The 19849-nt window shown below is 63.6% G+C and overlaps 1 protein-coding gene across 1 annotated transcript; it reads left to right on the top strand.

Moving 5' to 3' along the window:
- Positions 1 to 908: 908 nt before the first annotated feature.
- Positions 909 to 19420, top strand: LOC137456728 (synaptogyrin-3-like). The gene is made up of 4 exons (XM_068168317.1): positions 909 to 1226; positions 10370 to 10610; positions 13649 to 13791; positions 16021 to 19420. The coding sequence occupies exons 1-4, from the start codon at positions 1128 to 1130 to the stop codon at positions 16228 to 16230; spliced, it is 693 nt and encodes a 230-aa protein (XP_068024418.1). The 5' UTR covers positions 909 to 1127; the 3' UTR covers positions 16231 to 19420.
- The last annotated feature ends 429 nt before the right edge of the window (positions 19421 to 19849 follow it).

Raw genomic sequence — 19849 nt, 5'->3', positions numbered from 1 at the left:
CTCGGGCTGCCGCTGTTAGGTCAGGCTGCAGCCTGCTCTGGTTGAGAATGTCCCTGCTGACTGCAGGGGGGTGGCACCAGCTGACCTTTAAGGTCCTTTCCCACCCAACCCAGCCGGAATTCCATGGTCTGCCCGCACCAGAGGGTCTGGGTGGAGGAAGGGTCTTTGTCTTGGGGGAGGCCAAGATGTCCATCAGCAGCAGAGGTGAGCTGCACAGCGTGGTGACCTCTGGGCCATGGCATGTCCCTCCTGCCGACAGCCCAGGTGTTACAGCCACGTGGGTAGCCCTTTGCTATGGCACAGTGGCACTGGCAGGGCAGCCCCTGCACCACCACCATGCCCTATCCCCACCCGGTGACTGTGGCCACAGCACAGTAATCCTCAGAGCACGATGCCCCTGGCTGCGGAAAGGCATCCTGGGCACACCACGGTGTGCCCAGCCACGGCACAGCGACTGTGCCCATAGGGTGGTGACCCTGACCACAGCGCAGTGACCACGGCCATAGCCTGGTGTGCCCAGCTGCAGCGTGGTGACACTGCCTGTACCAGTGCCCGCAGCTGCCCCATGGTGCCCATGGGCACGGCACAGCAGCAGTGCATGTCCACGGTGCCCACGGCCACAGCACGGTGCCCGTGCCTGTGCCTAGTGCCCAGGGCTATCCCACGGTACCAACAGCCACAGCACGGTGCCAGTGCCTGTCCCTGGTACCCACAGCTGTCCCACGGTGCCCACGGCCACAGCACGGTGCCAGTGCCTGTCCCCGCTGTCACCTGCCGCTCCCGTCCGTCTGTCCGTCCCTCCCCCCTCCCTCCCCCCCCCGGTTGGTTCCTCCCGCTGCCCGCACGCGGTGCTGCGGACGAGCCCACGCGGGGGGGTGGGGGGGAGGTGGGGAAGTGGGGGGCGCGCGGCCGGCGCGGTGCGCGCGCGGCTGGGCTCGGAGCGGTTCGGCTGGGTTCGGCTGGGCTCGGAGCGGTTCGGCTGGGTTCGGAGCGGTTCGGCTGGGCTCGGAGCGGTTCGGCTGGGCTCGGAGCGGTTCGGCTGGGCTCGGAGCGGAGCGGCTGGGCTTGGCTAGGCTCAGGGCGGCTCGGCTCGGCTGGGCTCGGAGCGGAGCGGGCGGCGGGGGAAGATGGAAGGGGCCTCGTTCGGAGCGGGCCGGGCCGGGGGGGCCATTGACCCTGTGGATTTCGTGAAGCAGCCGCAGACCATCCTCCGGGTGACAACCTGGGTAAGGAACGGGCGGTCCCGGCCGGGAAGCGGCGGCGCGGGGCTCGGCACCGGGCAGCGGCTGTGCCGTGGGCAGTGCCCGCTGCAAGGTGCGGTGCTTGTGCAGCATGCAGCTCCCATTGCAAGGTGCGGTGCCCGTGCAGTGCCCGGGCGATGTGCGACGCCTGTCTCGGCGTGCCCTGCCCTTTGTAGGGTGCCGTGCCCGTGCAGTGCCTCCCGCAGTGTGCACTGCCTGTGCCGTGCCCATTGCAGGGCCAGTGCCCATGCAGCGCCCGGTGCAGGGTGGCAGTGCCCGGTGCAGCCGTGGCGGCCGGCAGCCAGCTGTGCAGCGTGGGGCTGGCAGGGGTGCCGGGGCTCGCAGGGGTGCCGGAGCTCGCAGGGGTGCCGGGGCTGGCAGGGGTGCCGGGGCTGGCAGGGGTGCCGGAGCTCGCAGGGGTGCCGGGGCTGGCAGGGGTGCCGGGGCTGGCAGGGGTGCCGGAGCTCGCAGGGGTGCCGGGGCTGGCAGGGGTGCCGGGGCTGGCAGGGGTGCCGGGGCTCGCAGGGCTGCCGGGGCTGGCAGGGCTGGCAGGGGTGCCGGGGCTGGCAGGGCTGCCGGGGCCGCCTGGGCGTCTGCAGGGAGATCCCATGGGAGCGGGGCAGGGTGCGGCGGGTGGTGGTGCCACTGCCCCTGGTGCTTGAGGAAAGGATAAGGGGATGGGGTGGGAGGCAGAGGACATTTTCCTTCCCTCCATGCTCCGTGCCTGTGACAGCAGAGCTGGGAGCGCCAGCCCTGCCCAGCTCCCTTCTGCTTCTGGAAGCATGTCCTGGGCCTTTGGGCTGCTTCCCGTCTCCCAGCCCCTGCGTGGAGCAAAGAGCAGGAGCTGGACTGTGTCCTGCTCCCTGGCAGCAGCACAGGAAGCTGCTGGGGACCACGCTGGGACACCAAGGACAGCCACGAACTCATCTCCCCCAGCTCGGCTGCTACCTGCTGAGGTCTGGAGTGTGGCCTCAGGAAGCTGGCAGTGCCCAAAAGCCTCCGGTGGGGAGGGTCTGCCCAGCTCCCACTGTGGCCACCTTCTGGCTCTGGTGCTTGGGCAGAGGCTGTGGGTGGGCATGGCGGGGCTTGTCCTCACCCATCTCATACCTCTGCTGTGCCCAGAGGCCCTCAGCCCCCCTTGCTGGCTCTGTGTCACCTTCAGCAGTGCCACATCCAGGCAGTGAGTGAAGGGAAGGTGTGATGAGAAGGTGCTGTCCTGCCAGCTGTGCTCCTGCCAGCCAGCACAGCAGGTGCCATCGCAGGCTCTCCAGGGCAGGGTGTGCCAGCCAGGGCCCTGGGCAGCAGAGGGTGGGGGGCTTCTGCTTGCCTGTGCACAACTCCAGCTGCTCTCACAAGCCGAAGTGTTTGGCTGGCTGGGGGGCAGTGCACGTTCCAGGGCTTTGGGAAGCCCCCAGCTCCGGTACTGGAGGAGGCTGGAGGCCAGGCATGGGTCTGGAGCATCCTGGGGTGGATGGGGCATTTGGGGCAGGATTAGGGCACCTGGCAGCAGTTACTTCCTAGAGGCATAGCTTCAGTCATAGAAATCTTGGTCAGGGTTTGAGAGGCAAACTTGGCAGTGGTGTTGGTGCTGGGCATGGTTAGGTGAGCTGTTGGTTGACCCACAGGTGAGTTGGGCTCCTCACAAACTCAGTCTGCCACGGTGCAGGCTGAGAGCTCAGCACCCTTGTTGTGCAGCAGGGGATCAGATGGTGCTGGGGCAGCATGTGGGCATGGAGACCAGCTGAACATCCCAGCTTGGCAGATGCCCACCTGTGTGTTCTCTGGCTGGCTGGGGCAGTGGGGAAGGGAAGCCCTGGAAGCCAGGTGCCTCCAGCTACAGGAGCACAGCAGCTCAGCTCTCCTGGGCCATGGCTGGGCACTCACTGTGCTGTCCCTGCTGCAAGTGCCTGCAGAGCCCCCTGAGCCCCAAGGGAGGGGTTGCTGGGGAAGCTCATGGTCCAAGCCCTTTGGTCTCTCATCTGCTGGGGACCCTTCTCCACCACTGCTCCAGCTTGGAGGGTCAGGGCCCTGCCTGGCCTTTGTTTAGCTGTTGCAGTCCAGTTGCCTGTGCCTGAAACCCTTCCACCTGTTCAGCTCCCAGCTCCCTTCCAGTGTGAGCAGGGACTCCTGAGGGCTGAGTGGAGGTTTCCTGCCCAGCTGCCTTCGTGGCCATCAGCTTCTCTTCCAGGTGCTGTGCCACAGCACAGGCCTGGGCTCCCCTGGAGGGGCTGCTGTGCTGCTCTTGCCAGGTGGGACCCACGTCAAGATGGAAAGCTGGGATGGGGCAGGCAGCCAACAGGGCTTGCCTGAGAGGTCTCTGTCTGCCTTTCTGCTCTGCCCTGGCACCCAGAGTCGCTGCCCCAGGGGAGCATGGGCAGTGCTGTGCTGGTGACAGGGACCAGTGTCCTGCCCTCGTTCCCAAGGCAGACAGAAACCTTCCTGGGCTTCCCTGCCTGGCACCATGGGGCAGAGGAGCTGCCTGTGCCTGCAGGATGGTTGCCCAGAAGGCTGCTGAGGTTCCTAGGATGATTCTTCAGGGCTGGGGGTCGGTTTTCTCCTCCTGTGCTTTGTTGTTGCACCTTTCTGAGCTGTGCCTTTGAACCAAGCCCTGGAGCCATAACCCTTGCTGTGTCCTCCTGTGGCGTGGGCAGCGGGGAGCTGCCTGGGGGGTACTGGTTTGGGTGGGAGTGTGGGTGATGGACAACCAGTGTGAGGCTTTGGGGCCAGCCTCAGGTGCCTGTGGGGTGTGAGGGGATGCTGACCCAGCTGGGGGCCCCTGCTGGGGCTTTGTGCTGGGGTACCAGCAGGGGAGGGTCCAGCTCTGCTCTGTGGCTCCTGCAGCTGCTGCAGAGTTCAGAGCCTGGGAGCTCAGGCGCTGGCAGGGGGTGGTGACTGCAGAGTGTGAATCCCCAAGTGTCAGTGGTGCTGAGAGGGGATTCCTGAGCCTGCCTCAGGACTCCAACCTCTCCCTGCCAGATGCACTGACTCTGTGTGAGGGGCAGCAGAGGCCTCCTGGCTCGAGCTGTACTCACGCTCTGGAAAGAACCCTGTGCCAGTTCCTCATTCATCTCTTCCTCCTCTGCCTGCTGCAGTCTGTCAGATGGAGATGTGATCACTCTTGTGGTTTCTCTCTGAGAGGTTGTTCTGTGCAGCAGACCAAGCTGGACATGCAGAAGGGCTGCTGGTGAAAGCATGAGTTCCTCTCTCAGGGGCTGCCAGCACCAGCTGGGCTTTCAAGGGGCTGTGCAGCTCCTCAGGGCCTTTCTTGCTTTCATGCAGGTTTGGGTTTGGTTTTTAAAAGCAGTTCTGGGAAGTATTTTCAGCAAGTCTGATGAATTTCAGGAGGAGCAGCAGCAAAGGCATGAGGGGCTGGGCCACCCTCACCCCCTTCCACCCAGCCAGAGGCCACCCTGTGGATCTCAGCAGGAGCTCAGGGAACATGGAAGAGTCCTGGAGTGCTGTCTTGAGGATGCCTCTGTCCTGCCCCACTGACCCCCAGCTGCTGCCTGCATGACCTCCACCTGGACAGCCCTGCCTGACCCTGTCTGCTGCTGCTGCCTTCAGGCTGAGAGGCTTGGGGTTGTTCAGCCTGGAGAAGGCTCCAGGGAGACCTCCTGGTGGCCTTTCAGGATGTAGAGGGGGCACTAAGAAATCTGTGGACAGACTTTAGAGCAGGAGGTGTTGTGACAGGAGCAGGGTGGTGGTTGGAACCGAGAGAGACATTTAGACTGGAGAGAAGACATTTTCCGTGGTGAGAGTGGAGAGAGCCTGGCCCAGGCTGCCCAGAGAGCTGCCCCATCCCTGGCACCATCCCAGGCCAGGCTGTCTGGGGCTCTGAGCAGCCTGCTCTGGCTGGGGCTGTCCCTGCTGGCTGGATCCAAACCATTCTGTGATGCTCTCTCTTGTTTCTTGAAGCTGAAAGAGTTTGTAGCTCATCACTTGGCTCTCTGAAGAGAGCTTTCCCTCTGCAGTGTTTGATCTCCTAAGGACCAGCATTTTGTTTGGGTCTTCCTTGCAACAGCCTCATGCTTTTAAGAGCAAAACCTTTCTTAAGGGCCTCAACTGGGGCAGCCAAACCTGCTGACTTGGCAGAGTCACAGCAGCAGAGCCACAGTCCCTGCAGCCTTTGCTATGCCATTAAGGAAGATCTCTGAGCAGAGGTCCCTTCAGCTCAGAGCCAGCAGAGCCTTTATGTGCTCCCCTGTCGCTGGTCAGGGTCTTGGACCCTGTTGCAGCAGATCTGTGTCACCCAGCAAGCCAAATGTGCTGAGCTGGGGCTTCAGTGGAGGCTTTCCCAGCTGGTGGTTTGCTCTGCCAGGAGCAGGTGGTGATGCCTGGGGAGAGGAGGGAGAGTGTCTGTCCTGTCCTGGGCTGGCTCTGTTCCTGGAGGTGGGAGGGGAGAGGTCTCTGCTGGTGCTGAGAAGGTGTTGAATTTCCTCAGGAAACCCCAAGCAAGCTCAGAGGCAGAGGAGGCTGCAGGGTTGTTGCTACCCTCAAGCCAGAGCACTTCTGAGGAGTGGAGCTGCAGAAGTTTGGGCTGCAAGGTGTCCTCTGGGGAGTGCAGGGCTACAGCTCACAGTTCCTGCAAAGAGCTGGGGCTGGAGCCTGCAAAGCTGCTTTGCCCAAGCAGGTTTGGCCTGCTGCAGATGTCCTGCAGCCTCAGGTGGAGATGGCTGCTTGGTGTAGCCACCACTGGGCTGAGACATCAGTGAGAAATGGGAGGTAGGAACCTTGGTGCTGCCAGCTCCAAACAGCTCCCACAGCCTCAGGGACTTCACTGCTGCTTGAGCACTTCAGGCTCTCAGAGGAGAGCTTCAGGGCTGGCTGGCACTTCAGGAGCCTGCAGTGGTGCTGAGGAGCAGTGGTGTGACCCTAGCTGCCCTGGACATTGTCTGCTTCTTGGCTGCTCTTCAGCAGGGTCACCACATCTCTGTCCTGCTTCTGGCTTTCTGTGGGCTGGAGGTTAAAGCAGGGCTGAAACTGAACGGGTTTGGTAATGGAAGGATGCAGAAGCATTGCTGCATTATCATCTTCCTGTCATCACTGCTCCCACAGGCCGTGCCTGCCCATGTGCTCAGATGGCCTTGCTAGATGAAGAGCTTAGAATGGAGTCAGTGTTCCAGCCAGCAGCTCTCCTGGCATCACACAGCCTCTGCACTTCGGTCCTTGCACCAGCTGCTGGCATGGCCATGAACCTCCTGTGGAGTCCTGCTCCATGGGCCTCACCTCCACAGCTCTGAAACCCCTCCAGGCATGGGGACTGCACCACTGCCCTGGGCAGCCTGGGCCAGAGCTTGGCAGCCCTCAAGGGGAAGAGATTGTTCCTCATGTCCAAGCTAAACCTCCCCTGGTGCAGCTTGAAACCATTTCCTACCACCCATTCCATGGGAGCAGACTGCCCCCCCAGGGCAAGTCTTAATGGCAGGGATGGGAGAGGAAACTTCCCTCCTGCCCATCCCTCCCTGCAGCTGGGTGTGGAGAGGGTCACCAATGGTCAGTGCTGCTGGGGCCATGTGCCAGCACCTCCCAGCTGCTCTCTGGCACAGGGAAGGGGCAGGGCTGAGCCACCTGCTCTGGTGGCCAGGAGAAGCCAAGCTGCAGCCAGGTCTGTGTGCAAGCTTTGGCAGGCAGGAGGCATTTCCAGCTGGGGCTGCTGGAGGTGGCCCAGGCTTGCTCCTGGGTCTTGCAGCAGCTCACCCGTGAGAGGAGAAGTTGCTGCTTGGTGCATTGGGTTTTCAGCTGGGAAATGGAGTCCTGTGGTGCTCAGGCTGCTCTGCAAAGCCTGGAGGAGCCCTCTCAGGAGGCTGGTCGGGGTTGGCACACACTCACTGCCTTGTGGGGCAGATGCCCCTGTGCTGTGTGTGCCAGCACCTTGGCACGTGGTCCTGAGTGCTGTGACAGCCCTGGGCATGGGCATGGTGCTTTTGGGGACCAACCTGATGAGCAGCTGTGGAGAGCAGGATCTCTGCATCCTTCTCAGAGCCATAGCACCTCAGCAGTGGTGGAACCTCAGCTGCTCCTCCCCAGCTCTGTTCTCCAGACCCTTCCCCAGCTTGGTTGCCCTTAGGTCCACAGGCAGCACCCAGCTGAGGAGGTGTCCTGGGCTGACCTGGTACCATGGCAGGGGCTGGAGCAGCTCTGCTGTGAGTGCAGGCTGAGGGAGCTGGGGCTGTGCAGCCTGCAGGAGAGAAGGCTCCAGGCAGAGCTCACAGCAGCCTGCCAGGAGCTGAAGGGCTCCAGGAAGGCTGCAGAGGGACTGCTCCCAAAGGGCTGCAGGGCCAGGAGCAGAGGCAATGGTTTGAAATGAGAGCAGAGCAGATTGGGATTGGAGGTGAGGAACAAGTTGTGCCCCAGGAGGCTGCTGGAGCACTGCAGCAGGTTGCCCAGGGAGGTGGTTGAGGCTCCCTGCCTGGAGCTGTTTGAGGCTCTGAGCAACCTGCTCCAGGGGAGGATGTCCCTGCTGCCTGCAGGGGGTGGCCTGGGTGAGCTCTGGGGATCCCTTCCAGCCCAAACCATTCTGTGATTCCTAAAGCACAGAGAAGTCATCCAGGTTGTTGATCCTGGGAGGACCAAGTGCAGACTTCTCCGGGAGGCTGAGCAGCAGTTTGCTGTTGTGCCAGAGGAGCAATCCCATGGGATCAGAGCTCCTCAATTATTCATGGCTGTATTTTCTCCTTCCAGAGTCCCATTGCTCCTCCCAGGGCCTGTGTCATAAATGCTGCTGCTATTTCTGAGGGTAAATAACAATTTTGCATCATTTATGGAGAGAGTTTCCACAACTGCTGAGCTTCCAGCTGCTGCCAGGCTGGGGAGATGCTGAGGGCTCTTTGGTGTTGTTGCTTCCTTGCAAGCCCCCCCTGCTCTTTGCCTGGGGGTGGTGGTGATGATGATGATGGAATCACAGAGTCACAGAACTGGTTGGCTTGGAAAAGACCTCAGAGATCACCAGGTCCAACCATCCCCCTGAGGCCACCATGGCCATAGGGTGATAGAATGGGTTGGGTTGGAAGGGGCCTTGAAGGTCATCCAGCTGAAGGTGATGATGATGATGATGTCCCCATGGTGCTGTGACCCCCAAGTGCTCTGTAAGCAAGGAAGAGGCTGCAGGTGCAAGGGGCTGAGCTGAGCTGTCCCTGAGCTCGTGGCTCATCTGTGGAGCTGAGGTGAGGCAGGGAGGGATGGGGACAGCTCACCGTGCCCTGGGACTCCAGCTGCCTGTGGGCCTGCTGGAGCAGCCTTTTGTCTCTTCTCCTGCTGCATGGCCTCCAGCTGTGCCCTGCAGGGCTGGTGCTGGCAGCAAGGGAGGAGATCAGAGGTTCCCAGCCTGCTGGAGGGGTCTGCTCACCTTGATCCCTCACTGCTCACAGCCTGGGGATGCAAACAGGCCAGAGCTGGGCTCTGTCTGACAGCTGCCCTGCTGCCAGGGAGCCAAGGGCAGGCTGGAGTGCAGCACTGCTGGGCTGGGAGCCAGGCTGGGGGCAGCAGGGCTGGGGGCAGCAGCAGCAGGGCTGGGGGCAGCAGCAGCAGCAGGGCTGGGGGCAGCAGCAGCAGGGCTGGGGGCAGCAGCTGGGGGCAGCAGGGCTGGGGGCAGCAGCTGGGGGCAGCAGGGCTGGGGGCAGCAGCAGCAGCAGGGCTGGGGGCAGCAGCAGCAGCAGTGGGGGGCAGCAGCGGGGGGCAGCAGCAGCAGCGGGGGGGCAGCAGCAGCAGGGCTGGGGGCAGCAGCAGCAGCAGCGGGGGGCAGCAGCAGGGCTGGGGGCAGCAGCAGCAGCGGGGGGCAGCAGCAGCAGGGCTGGGGGCAGCAGTGGGGGGGCAGCAGCAGCAGGGCTGGGGGCAGCAGCAGCAGCAGCGGGGGGGCAGCAGCAGGGCTGGGGGGCAGCAGCAGCAGCGGGGGGCAGCAGGGCTGGGGGGCAGCAGCAGCAGGGCTGGGGGGCAGCAGCAGCAGCGGGGGGGCAGCAGGGCTGGGGGCAGCAGGGCTGGGGGCAGCAGCAGCAGCGGGGGGCAGCAGCAGGGCTGGGGGCAGCAGCAGCAGGGCTGGGGGCAGCAGCAGCAGCAGCGGGGGGCAGCAGCAGGGCTGGGGGCAGCAGCAGCAGCGGGGGGCAGCAGCAGCAGCGGGGGGCAGCAGGGCTGGGGGGCAGCAGCAGCAGCGGGGGGCAGCAGGGCTGGGGGCAGCAGCAGCAGCAGGGCTGGGGGCAGCAGGGCTGGGGGCAGCAGCAGCAGCAGCGGGGGGCAGCAGCAGGGCTGGGGGCAGCAGCAGCAGCGGGGGGCAGCAGGGCTGGGGGCAGCAGCGGGGGGCAGCAGCAGCAGCTGGGGGCAGCAGCAGCAGGGCTGGGGGCAGCAGCAGCAGCGGGGGGCAGCAGCGGGGGGGCAGCAGCAGCAGGGCTGGGGGCAGCAGGGCTGGGGGCAGCAGCAGGGCTGGGGGCAGCAGCAGCAGCGGGGGGCAGCAGCAGCAGGGCTGGGGGCAGCAGCAGCAGCAGCGGGGGGGCAGCAGCAGGGCTGGGGGCAGCAGCAGCAGCGGGGGGGCAGCAGCAGCAGGGCTGGGGGCAGCAGCAGCAGCAGCGGGGGGCAGCAGCAGCAGGGCTGGGGGCAGCAGCAGGGCTGGGGGCAGCAGCAGCAGCGGGGGGCAGCAGCAGCAGGGCTGGGGGCAGCAGCAGCAGCGGGGGGCAGCAGCGGGGGGGCAGCAGCAGCAGGGCTGGGGGCAGCAGCGGGGGGCAGCAGCGGGGGGCAGCAGCAGCAGCTGGGGGCAGCAGCAGCAGGGCTGGGGGCAGCAGCAGCAGCGGGGGGCAGCAGCGGGGGGGCAGCAGCAGCAGGGCTGGGGGCAGCAGCGGGGGGCAGCAGCGGGGGGCAGCAGCGGGGGGCAGCAGCAGCAGGGCTGGGGGCAGCAGCAGCGGGGGGGCAGCAGCGGGGGGCAGCAGCAGCAGCGGGGGGGCAGCAGCAGGGCTGGGGGCAGCAGGGCTGGGGGCAGCAGCGGGGGGGCAGCAGCAGCAGGGCTGGGGGCAGCAGCAGCGGGGGGCAGCAGCAGCAGGGCTGGGGGCAGCAGGGCTGGGGGCAGCAGGGCTGGGGGCAGCAGCGGGGGGCGGCAGCAGCGGGGGGCGGCAGCAGCAGGCTGTGTTCCTGGCTCCCTCCTGCAGATCTTCTCCATCGTGGTGTTCGGCTCCATCGTCAACGAGGGCTATGTGAACCAGGACGGCCGCGGCCCGGAGCTGCTCTGCGTCTTCAACGGCAACGACAGCGCCTGCGGCTACGGCATCGCCGTCGGCATCATTGCCTTCTTCGGCTGCATCTTCTTCCTCGTCCTGGACCTCTACTTCCAGCAGATCAGCAGCGTCAGGGACCGCCGGCGCGCGGTGCTGCTCGACCTGGGCTTCTCCGGTAGGGCTCTGCCTCTGCTGGGGGCGCCCTGGCAGCCTGGGGGCGCCCTGGCAGCCTGGGGGCGCCCTGGCAGTGTGGGGGCGCCCTGGCAGTGTGGGGGTGCCCTGGCAGCCTGGGGGTGCCCTGGCAGCAGTGTGCCCTGGCAGTGTGGGGGCGCCCTGGCAGCCTGGGGGCGCCCTGGCAGCCTGGGGGTGCCCTGGCAGCAGTGTGCCCTGGCAGTGTGGGGGTGCCCTGGCAGCCTGGGGGTGCCCTGGCAGCAGTGTGCCCTGGCAGTGTGGGGGCGCCCTGGCAGTGTGGGGGTGCCCTGGCAGCCTGGGGGTGCCCTGGCAGCAGTGTGCCCTGGCAGTGTGGGGGTGCCCTGGCAGTGTGGGGGTGTTGCTGTGGCCTGCAGCTCCCTCTCCTCACATGGTGTGGTGTCAGTGCTGGGGGGCAGGAGGGGCAGACAGGCTGTGCCATCCAGCTGTGAATCCAGCACGGGCACAGGCTCACACAGGACCTCTGGAGATCACCCAGCCCAGCCCCCTGCCAGGGCAGGGCACCCAGGGCAGGGCACCCAGGGCAGGGCACCCAGAACACATCCAGCTGGGCCTGGAATGTCTGCAGAGGAGGCTCCACAGCCTCTCTGGGCAGCCTGCTCCAGGGCTCAGCACCCTCACAGTGACAAAGTTTCCCCTTCTGCTCCCATGGCAGCTCCTCTGCTCCAGCCTGCCCCCAGTGCCCCTTGTGCTGTCCTTGGTGAGGGGGGCAACCCCCACTGGCTCTGGGGCTCTGTGTGCAGTTTAGATCCTGCTTAGCAGCAGCTGGCACTGGCACAGGCTGCCCGGGGGGTGGTGGAGTCCCCAGCCCTGGGGGGTTCAAGAAGGCTGTGGGCATGGCACCATGGGCCATGGTTTGCTGGCCAGGGGGGTGCTGGGTTGAGGCCTGGGCTGGATGGGCTTGGAGGCCTTTTCCAGCTGCAACAACTCTGTGACTCTGCCAAGGGGAGCAAAAGAAGCTCCCTGCTCTCCCTGCAGCCAGCCCTTGCCCTGCAGCCAGCTGCCCCTTGGGGCTGGCAGTGTGGCTGCCCAGACTGCTTGGCTCTGCTGGCCCTTGGGAATGGCAGAACCATCCAGGCACAGCCTGGTTTGGGTTGAAAGGGACCCTTAAAGGTCATCCAGTCCAGACCAGGGCTGGGTCACTGGGGACCCAGGCAGGGAGCTGCTGGGTAGCTCAGCATCCTGCCAGTGCCCAGCATCCCCACTGACTCCCAGAGCTGGTGGGGTGGGAGGGAACCTTTGTGCTGGGGGTGCTCAGGAGAGCTGCAGGAAAGCTCCAGGGTGTGCAGCTCCTCTTGCCAGGGCTGGGAGGCTTTCCTGCTGCTCACACTGGGTGCCTGGGGCCTGGCTGCTTTCTGAGCTCCTTGGCACCAGGCAGTGCTGCTGGCTGGGGATTGAATTAGGGAGCTGCAGCCCTGTCCTGCTCAGCCAGCTCTGGTTCCAGGAAGGAATAATCCCCAGGGTGGTTTGGTTCAATCCCCCAGAGCCTGGGGAGGATGGGGAGCAGGAGCAGAGCCAGGGCTGAGCTGAGCTCTCTCAGGTGAAGCTCCTGCTCCATGGACAGCTCTGCTCCATCCCTGCCCTGGGTGTGGAGCTCGTCTGCTGTCCTCATGGCATGCATGGACACCCCAAGGTCACTTGCCACCCCCATGCCTGGGGAGGGCTTCCTCTCAGCCTCCCCATGCCCCTGGCTGGTTGTTCCTTGCTGGCTCTTGAGCTCTCTGGCTGTGTCCTTGGGAAGGACCAAGGCATAGCCCAGCACAGAGGAGCCATGGAGCCATCTGCACCAGGGTGCAGGCTGCTTCTGGGGAGGCCTGCAGTATCCAGCCCCAAGTCTCTAGGAGCTGGTGGTGTGCAGGGAGCAGAAGGAATGGTGGATCAGCACCCCAGGGTGCTGGCACTGGGTTGGTGGCACCTCGAGGCCTGCAAGCAGGCTGAGATCCCTGCAGGGCACACATCTGGAAGGGCTGTGCTGTCCTTGGAGGTCTCTGAGAGCAAGCTGAGAGGTGAATGAGCTGAACTCCAGCCAGGCAGCCCTGCAGAGCTCCTTGCAGCCTTACAGAGCTCCTTGCAGCCCTGCAGAGCTCCTTGCAGCCTTACAGAGCTCCTTGCAGCCCTGCAGAGCTCCTTGCAGCCCTGCAGAGCTCCTTGCAGCCTTACAGAGCTCCTTCCAGCCCTGCAGAGCTCCTTGCAGCCTTACAGAGCTCCTTGCAGCCTTACAGAGCTCCTTGCAGCCCTGCAGAGCTCCTTGCAGCCTTACAGAGCTCCTTGCAGCCCTGCAGAGCTCCTTGCAGCCTTACAGAGCTCCTTGCAGCCCTGCAGAGCTCCTTGCAGCCTTACAGAGCTCCTTGCAGCCCTGCAGAGCTCCTTGCAGCCCTACAGAGCTCCTTGCAGCCCTGCAGAGCTCCTTGCAGCCTTACAGAGCTCCTTGCAGCCCTGCAGAGCTCCTTGCAGCCTTACAGAGCTCCTTGCAGCCCTGCAGAGCTCCTTGCAGCCCTACAGAGCTCCTTGCAGCCTTACAGAGCTCCTTGCAGCCCTGCAGAGCTCCTTGCAGCCTTACAGAGCTCCTTGCAGCCCTGCAGAGCTCCTTGCAGCCCTGCAGAGCTCCTTGCAGCCTTACAGAGCTCCTTGCAGCCCTGCAGAGCTCCTTGCAGCCCTGCAGAGCTCCTTGCAGCCCTACAGAGCTCCTTGCAGCCCTGCAGAGCTCCTTGCAGCCTTACAGAGCTCCTTGCAGCCCTGCAGAGCTCCTTGCAGCCTTACAGAGCTCCTTGCAGCCCTGCAGAGCTCCTTGCAGCCCTACAGAGCTCCTTGCAGCCCTGCAGAGCTCCTTGCAGCCTTACAGAGCTCCTTGCAGCCCTGCAGAGCTCCTTGCAGCCCTGGCCTTCCAGTGACTGCAGATCAGCTCCTTGGGGGCCCCAGCTCAGGGCAGAGCTGCTGGTGGCAGCAGCTTGTGCCAGCAGGGGGTGGTGGGCAGGGGCAGCCCTGAGCTCTCTTCTCTTGCAGGCTTCTTGTCCTTCCTGTGGTTTGTAGCCTTCTGCTTCCTGGCAAACCAGTGGCAGAGGACGACGATGAGCAGGGGAGCTCGGCAGGGCGCTGATGCTGCCCGGGCAGCCATCACCTTCTCCTTCTTCTCCATCATTGTCTGGGTGAGTGCAGCCTGGGAGCCCAGGGGCAGCAAACCAGCGCGGGGCAGGGCTTGCAGAAGCGATGTGCAGCGGAAGTGATGCTGCTGTGCAGCAGGGGCCGGGGTGAGGAAGCTCTCCAGGAGAGATGGAACTCCTGGGTTGTGCTGGGAAGCCTCAGTGCATTCCAGACTGCCCCTGCTGCTGCTGGAAGGCTGTGTGCCACCAGCTGCCCTCGCTGCAGGGCCTCAGGAGCGGCTTGGCCGGAGGCAGAGGGGTCCCAGGAGCGGATTGCTGTGCTGACCTGGCCTCAGGGGGTGGCAGGGGGGTTTGGGAGCCCTCAGGAGCTCATCAGCTCAACCTCAGGAAGTGTGGATGGCCCACCCTGAAGGCAGGGGCTTGCAGAACCCCCTTTGGCTCCTGCCTGTAGGCTCTGTGCATCCCTAGGGCCATACAGAAGCAGAGGGACACCTGCCAGGGGTGGGCAAAACACCTTGAGGCCCTTGGACCACAACCACAGGACCCCAAATGGGCCTGGGATGGCTGTGCTGCTCAGGGGCTCCTGCTCTGGAGGCATGGAGGAGCAGGGATGGTTGCTTCATCACCACCCCCCCTGTGGGCACAGCACCCAAGATGTGCACTCCTGAAGGCCCAGACTGGAGAGCAGAGGAGGCTCTAGGGAAACCTGGTGGCCTTTCAGGGCCCAGTCAGAGAGCTGGGGACAGATTTTGAGCTGGGCCTGTAGTGACAGGACAGGAGAGGATGGTTTGAACTGAGAGAGGCAGATTCAGACTCCAGAGAAGGGAGAAATGTGAGAGCCTGGCCCAGGCTGCCCAGGCAGGTGGTTGATGCCCCATCCCTGCAGCCATCCCAGCTCAGTTGGTTGGGGCTGTGGCAGCCTGCTCTGGTTGGGGCTGCCCCTGCTGGCTGCCAGGGGTGAGCTGTCAAGGTCTGGGATTCCATGAATTCAGTGTTGCCTTCCAAGGGCTGGGGCAGCAGCCAGGCAGGGCCCCCAGCAGCAGGGCTGGCTGCAGGCATTCAGCACCTTCAGTGCTCCCCACTCTTACTACCCAGACAAATCCCTTTGGTCCCAGCTCCCTCACCACACTGCCACACTGCCTGCTCCCTGCAGGAAGGCAGCTGGCTGGGATGCCCTCACAGCTCCCACTGCAGAGAGGGCCCTGGGGACACCAGTCCCTGCCAGCAGCACAGAGCATGGCTGGGAGCTGAGGCCCCACCAGCAGCCCTGCGCTGGCACCGCTGCTGCCCCAGAGCCATGGTGTGGGCAGCACTCCACCAGCACCAGGGAGGAGGGGCAGAAGCTGCTGGGGGGTCTGAGGGTGGCTTTTTCCCCCCTCCCTGAGCCTGTCATTTATGAACTAATTGCATTGTGGATGAAGCCTCCTGCAGTGTGCCCCCCGCCCTGCCCACCCCTGCTGACCTCGGTGCTGCCAACCTGCCAGAGGCTGAAGGGCTCTGGGCACAGCTACCTACGTCGCCTGGCCCCGGGGCGCAGCAGCTTTCCCCTCCCAGCAGCAAATGGGTTTTAATTGGTGCCACTGGGGCCAAATCTGCACAGCCAAGGGACCTGAGCCCCAGCTGTGACCTCCCAACCGCAGGCAGAGCGCCGAGAGCCAGCCTGTGCTGTGGGCTGGGCTGCAGGGCTGTGGGCTGGGGCCAGCAGCTGCCTGGCTGCTGTGATGTGCTCAGTGCTTTGCAGTCAGCTGGGGGATGGAGGGGCCTGGGAGGAACATGGGGTCTGGAGGTGGCACCAGGGGCTGTGAATGAGGGGTGCTGGGTGGGGGGAAGTCTGGTGAGGAGCAGCTGAGGGGGCTGGGGATGTTCAGCCTGGAGAAGAGGAGGCTGAGGGAGACCGAGTGGGGGCTGGGCTCTGCTCCCAAGGAACAAGGGACAGGACAAGAGGCAATGGCCTCAAGCTGCCCCGGGGGAGGCTTAGGTTGGACATGAGGAACAATTTATTCCCCAGAAGAGTTGCCAAGGCTTGTCCCAGGCTGCCCAGGGCAGTGGTGCAGTCCCCAGCCCTGGGGCTGTGGTGCTGAGGGCCATGGGGTGGTGGAGCCCTGGCAGTGCTGAGTTGGATTTGGTGGCCTTGAAGGTCTCTTCCAACCCAAACCGCTCTGTGCTCCTACGACTGCATCGCCCGGGGGGCTGGGAGGGTGTGGGGTCCTGGCGGGCTGTGGGGTGCTGGGAGCATGCCGTGGGCACCCCCCTGAGCCTCCTGCCCCCCTGCAGGTGGCTCTGGCGCTGAAGGCCCTGCAGCGGTACCGCCTGGGCACGGACATGTCTCTGTTTGCCACCGAGCAGCTGGCAGCCGACGCCGGCGTGCCCTACCCTGGCTACCCTGGCGGCAGCGGCGTGGAGAGCACAGACACCTACCAGAGCCCTCCCTTCACCGACACCTTAGAGCCCAACCCTAAAGGCTACCAAGTGCCAGCGTACTGATGGGCAGGGCTCAGCCTGGGCAGCGCCCGCGCCCGCGGCGGCACCGAGCCGGCTGCCCCCCGCACCTCGCCGGTCCCTTCCCTCCCCTGTGGCGGCTCAGTGCCGGGGTCCTTGCTATTAGCTAGTCGTGCAGTGAGGTCTGTACAGTGGTATTGGTTCTTGTCTTGCCTTGTCCAAGGGGTTTCTAAAAGCAGTGTTCCCTCTAAGTCCCCAGGAAGGGAGGGTGGTGGCTGCCACCTCACCCACGCGCAGCCAGGGGCGACCGAAGGCCTTCGCTGCGGCTGGGCACCGAGCGCGTGGTGCTGGGCCCCGCCGAGCACCCAGGAGAAGCCAAAGTACCTTTGCCTGTTAGGGGGCTGAGGAGCTGCTGCTGCTGCTCGCCCGGAGTCGAGCAGTGGGGGTGAGGGTTAGACGCCAGCAGGCAGCTCCTCGCCGTGGGGGTGGTGGAGCACTGGGACAGGCTGCGCAGAGATGTGGTGCAGGCTCCGTCTCTGAGGACACTCGAGGTCACACTTGATGGGGAGCAGCCTGCCCTGCTTGGAGGTGTCCCTGCTGCCTGCAGGGGGGCTGGACAAGGCTGCCCTTGCTGTCTGTGAGGGTGGGTGGCAGAGCCAGCCCCCTGCTGCTCCTGCTGCAGGGCTTCCCTCTCTCACCTTCCATGGAAGGTGCCAAGGTGAGCGGCAGGGCAGCAGGGGCTGTGCCTCTTTGTGTCAAGGTCTTGCTGCACAAAAACCAAAAAGCCAAACAGGTCTTTGAAACCTGAGCTTGGGATCAAGTGAGGTGGGGAGTGGTGGGGACAGGGTGGGCTGGGGCTCTGCTGAGCGTCCAGAATGACTTCTGTGCTTCAGCAGAGTTGAGGGAGTCAAAGAACATGGAAACCAGTCCAGCTGTGGCTGGCTGTGAGTGCAGGGACAGCCCTTGAGCAGGGACAGCACAGCACAGCACAGCACCTTGAGCTGCTGCTCCTGCACCCAGGCCTTCCCTGGCAGAGCTCTGCAAGGAGCTGCTGGTTGGCACTGCTGAGCTGGGGCTCAGCCCCAGCGCTGCCAGCACAAGAGTCTCAGTCACCAAGGTCAGGAATGGCTTTGACCCTGTGGTTTCAAACTGGGGACAGCCCCCAGCTGCCTCCAGGTGCAGCAGAACCTTTCCCCCTGTGCTCTAGGAACTCAGGTGGAAGGACCTTGTGCTGAAGGTGCATCGTGTGGGGAGCTCACAGCCCTGGGTGTGCAGGGAGGGGAGAGAGGGCTGAGAAGCAGCCACGGAAGAGGCTCAGGTTTGGTGTTCAGCTGCAGAAATCATCCAAACAGGTGTAAAATCCAGCAGGTCCCTGTGAGGAGCCTGCCTGCTCTCCATGCCAAGCTGAAACTTGAATTCCCACCCCTCACTGGCAGCTCCATCCTCAGAGGCCCCCAGGGGGCTGGGTCTCACCTTGCTGGTTTCACACCAGCACAGGTTGTGTGCTGCCTTCTGACCTCGTGCCAAGCAATAGCCACCCCCTGCCCCAGCTCTCCCTGTAGCAAAGCTACCCAGCAGCCACCATCAGGACAGCTCCTGCCTGCTGCTGAGTGCTAGCTGGGCAGCAGAGCTCACCAGGAGCCACCTGAGCAGTGGCAAAGGGCAGGTCTCCACTCCTCTGCTCTGGGGCTGGCTGGCAGCAGTCTGTGGGCCCTGAGCTCTCCCTGCTCCAGCTGATTCCTCTGAGGGCATTTTGCAGACAGTGTTTTGCCCAAGCTGCTGCAGCCTTGGCCACACCTGGTAGCACCAAGGAGGGGGCTACAGGAGAGCTGGAGAGGGACTTCTGCCAAGGGCATGTGGGACAAGGAACAAAGGTTTGAAAGCAGAGCAGGGCAGCCTGGGGAACTTGTGGACACCTCATGCCTGGGAATGCTTAAGGTGAATCTGGATGAGGCCTTGAGCAGCCTGGGCTGGTGGGAGGGGTCCCTGCCCGCAGCAGGGGGGTGGAAACTGGATGAGCTTTAAGGTCCCTTCCACCTCAGCCCACTCTGTGACCCTGGGCAAGCTGCTGTGGATGCCCTGCTTCAGCAGGGGTTGGACTGGATGGTCCCCAGAGGTCCCTTCCACCTCCCCCCCCCGTGCTGGGATTCTGGGCTAGAGCAGAGCAGGGAATCCCCAGGCCCTGAAGGGATGCTGCAGCCCTTGTGGAGTCAGCTTGCTGGGGCAGAGGGGCTGGGGGCAGAGGGGCTGGGGGCAGACCTTGTAGCAATATTTTCCTTGGAGGGAACACTGCAGTTTTAGCAGCACAACCAGGACTTGTGTTCATATTTTAGCCACAACTATAATCAATTTAAATGTTTAAATTGATTGTCTGTGAGGATGTTTGTTCCTTGTACAGTTGAGTTCTTGGCATTTTTGGGGGGGTTGGGTTGGCTTTTGGTTGGTTTTGTTTGTTTTTCCTAACTATACAAAAACTGTTCCAGAGTTTTTCCTTGTATCCAAGCTCTGTCCAGCTGCAGGATGTGTCCTGAGCCCTGCTGTAACCATGCTGAATATTACAACATCTGAATGTACCCCAGGCCTGCCTTGCCTTTCTTTCCTCCTCACCACCCCACCCCTGGGGCGACTCTCACAGCCCCTCTGGCCCTCTGCTGGGACTCACCCCAAGAGCAGCGATGGTGGCAGGGGGAGGCCTGCAGCACTGCTTCACTGCCCCCCAGGATAAGGCTCTGAAGCTCTTCTTGAGGTCAGCAGCTTCTGGCAGCTCCCCAGAGGCAGTGTTACCAACTTGCAGCTGGCACAGGGTGAGTGGAAGCATCTGGTTGAGAAGAGGAGGGGAAGGAGAAGGATGAAGAGAAGGTGGTGCAGGAGAAAGGCAAAGGAGGAGGAGAAAAAGGTGGAGGAGAAGGAGGAGGAAAAGGAGGAAGAGAAGGAGAAATGAAGGAGGAGAAGGAGAAAGAGAGGAGGAGGATCCTGGGCATGCAGGACTCTTCCTGGCAGCAGCAAGGCAGGACAGAGAGCTCCTTGGCTCAGCTGGAGCTGGGAGTAGCTTGCCCAGCACTGCAAGGCTGCAGCAGGAAGTGGGCTGTGAAGAGAACCAAGGTAAAATGCTTACAACCTTTTGTACCTCTGCTCTCTCTCCACCTCCCCTTGAGAGAGCACTCTTGGGGCCCTGGGCTGTCACTGTGCCTCTACCAACTGCAGCTGGTTTGCAATAAAGGGGTACAAAAGCCAACCATAAATTGCCTGAAAACCAACCAACCCCCAGGAACGTTCATTTAAACTGGGTGAGCAGGGGGAACCTTCAGCAGCAGGTCAGAGATCCACAGCACCTGAAGGAAACTCACAGCAGCTCCCTCCTGGTGGGAGCCAGGGAGATGCTGAGGCAGGAGAAAGGGAGGGAGAAGCTAGGAAGGATGGGAGCTGCTCCTGCAGAGAAGTTGAGTGCCCCTCAACTCCTGACACCAAGGGGAGAGGCAGGGAAGAGCTGACAAGGACCTGGGCTGGTTGATTTCCTTTCAGCTTCAGCCTGGATGTGAGGAACAAGCTCTGCCCCAGGAGGCTGCTGGAGCACTGCAGCAGGCTGCCCAGGGAGGTGGTTGAGGCTCCCTGCCTGGAGCTGTTCAAGGTGAGGCTGGAGAGGGCTCTGAGCAACCTGCTCCAG

The sequence above is a fragment of the Melanerpes formicivorus genome, unplaced genomic scaffold, assembly GCF_026170545.1.
Source record: "Melanerpes formicivorus ecotype bairdi unplaced genomic scaffold, bMelFor1.0.p_v2 SCAF_135, whole genome shotgun sequence".
Taxonomy (NCBI): domain Eukaryota; kingdom Metazoa; phylum Chordata; class Aves; order Piciformes; family Picidae; genus Melanerpes; species Melanerpes formicivorus.
This window is presented reverse-complemented; position numbering and strand designations above follow the sequence as displayed.

Coding starts and splice junctions, on each gene's coding strand:
- LOC137456728 (XM_068168317.1), top strand. CDS start 1,128: ATGGAAGGGGCCTCGTTCGGAGCGGGCCGGGCCGGGGGGGCCATTGAC. Junction 1,227..10,369: donor TCCTCCGGGTGACAACCTGG/GTAAGGAACGGG, acceptor TCCCTCCTGCAG/ATCTTCTCCATCGTGGTGTT. Junction 13,792..16,020: donor TCTTCTCCATCATTGTCTGG/GTGAGTGCAGCC, acceptor GCCCCCCTGCAG/GTGGCTCTGGCGCTGAAGGC.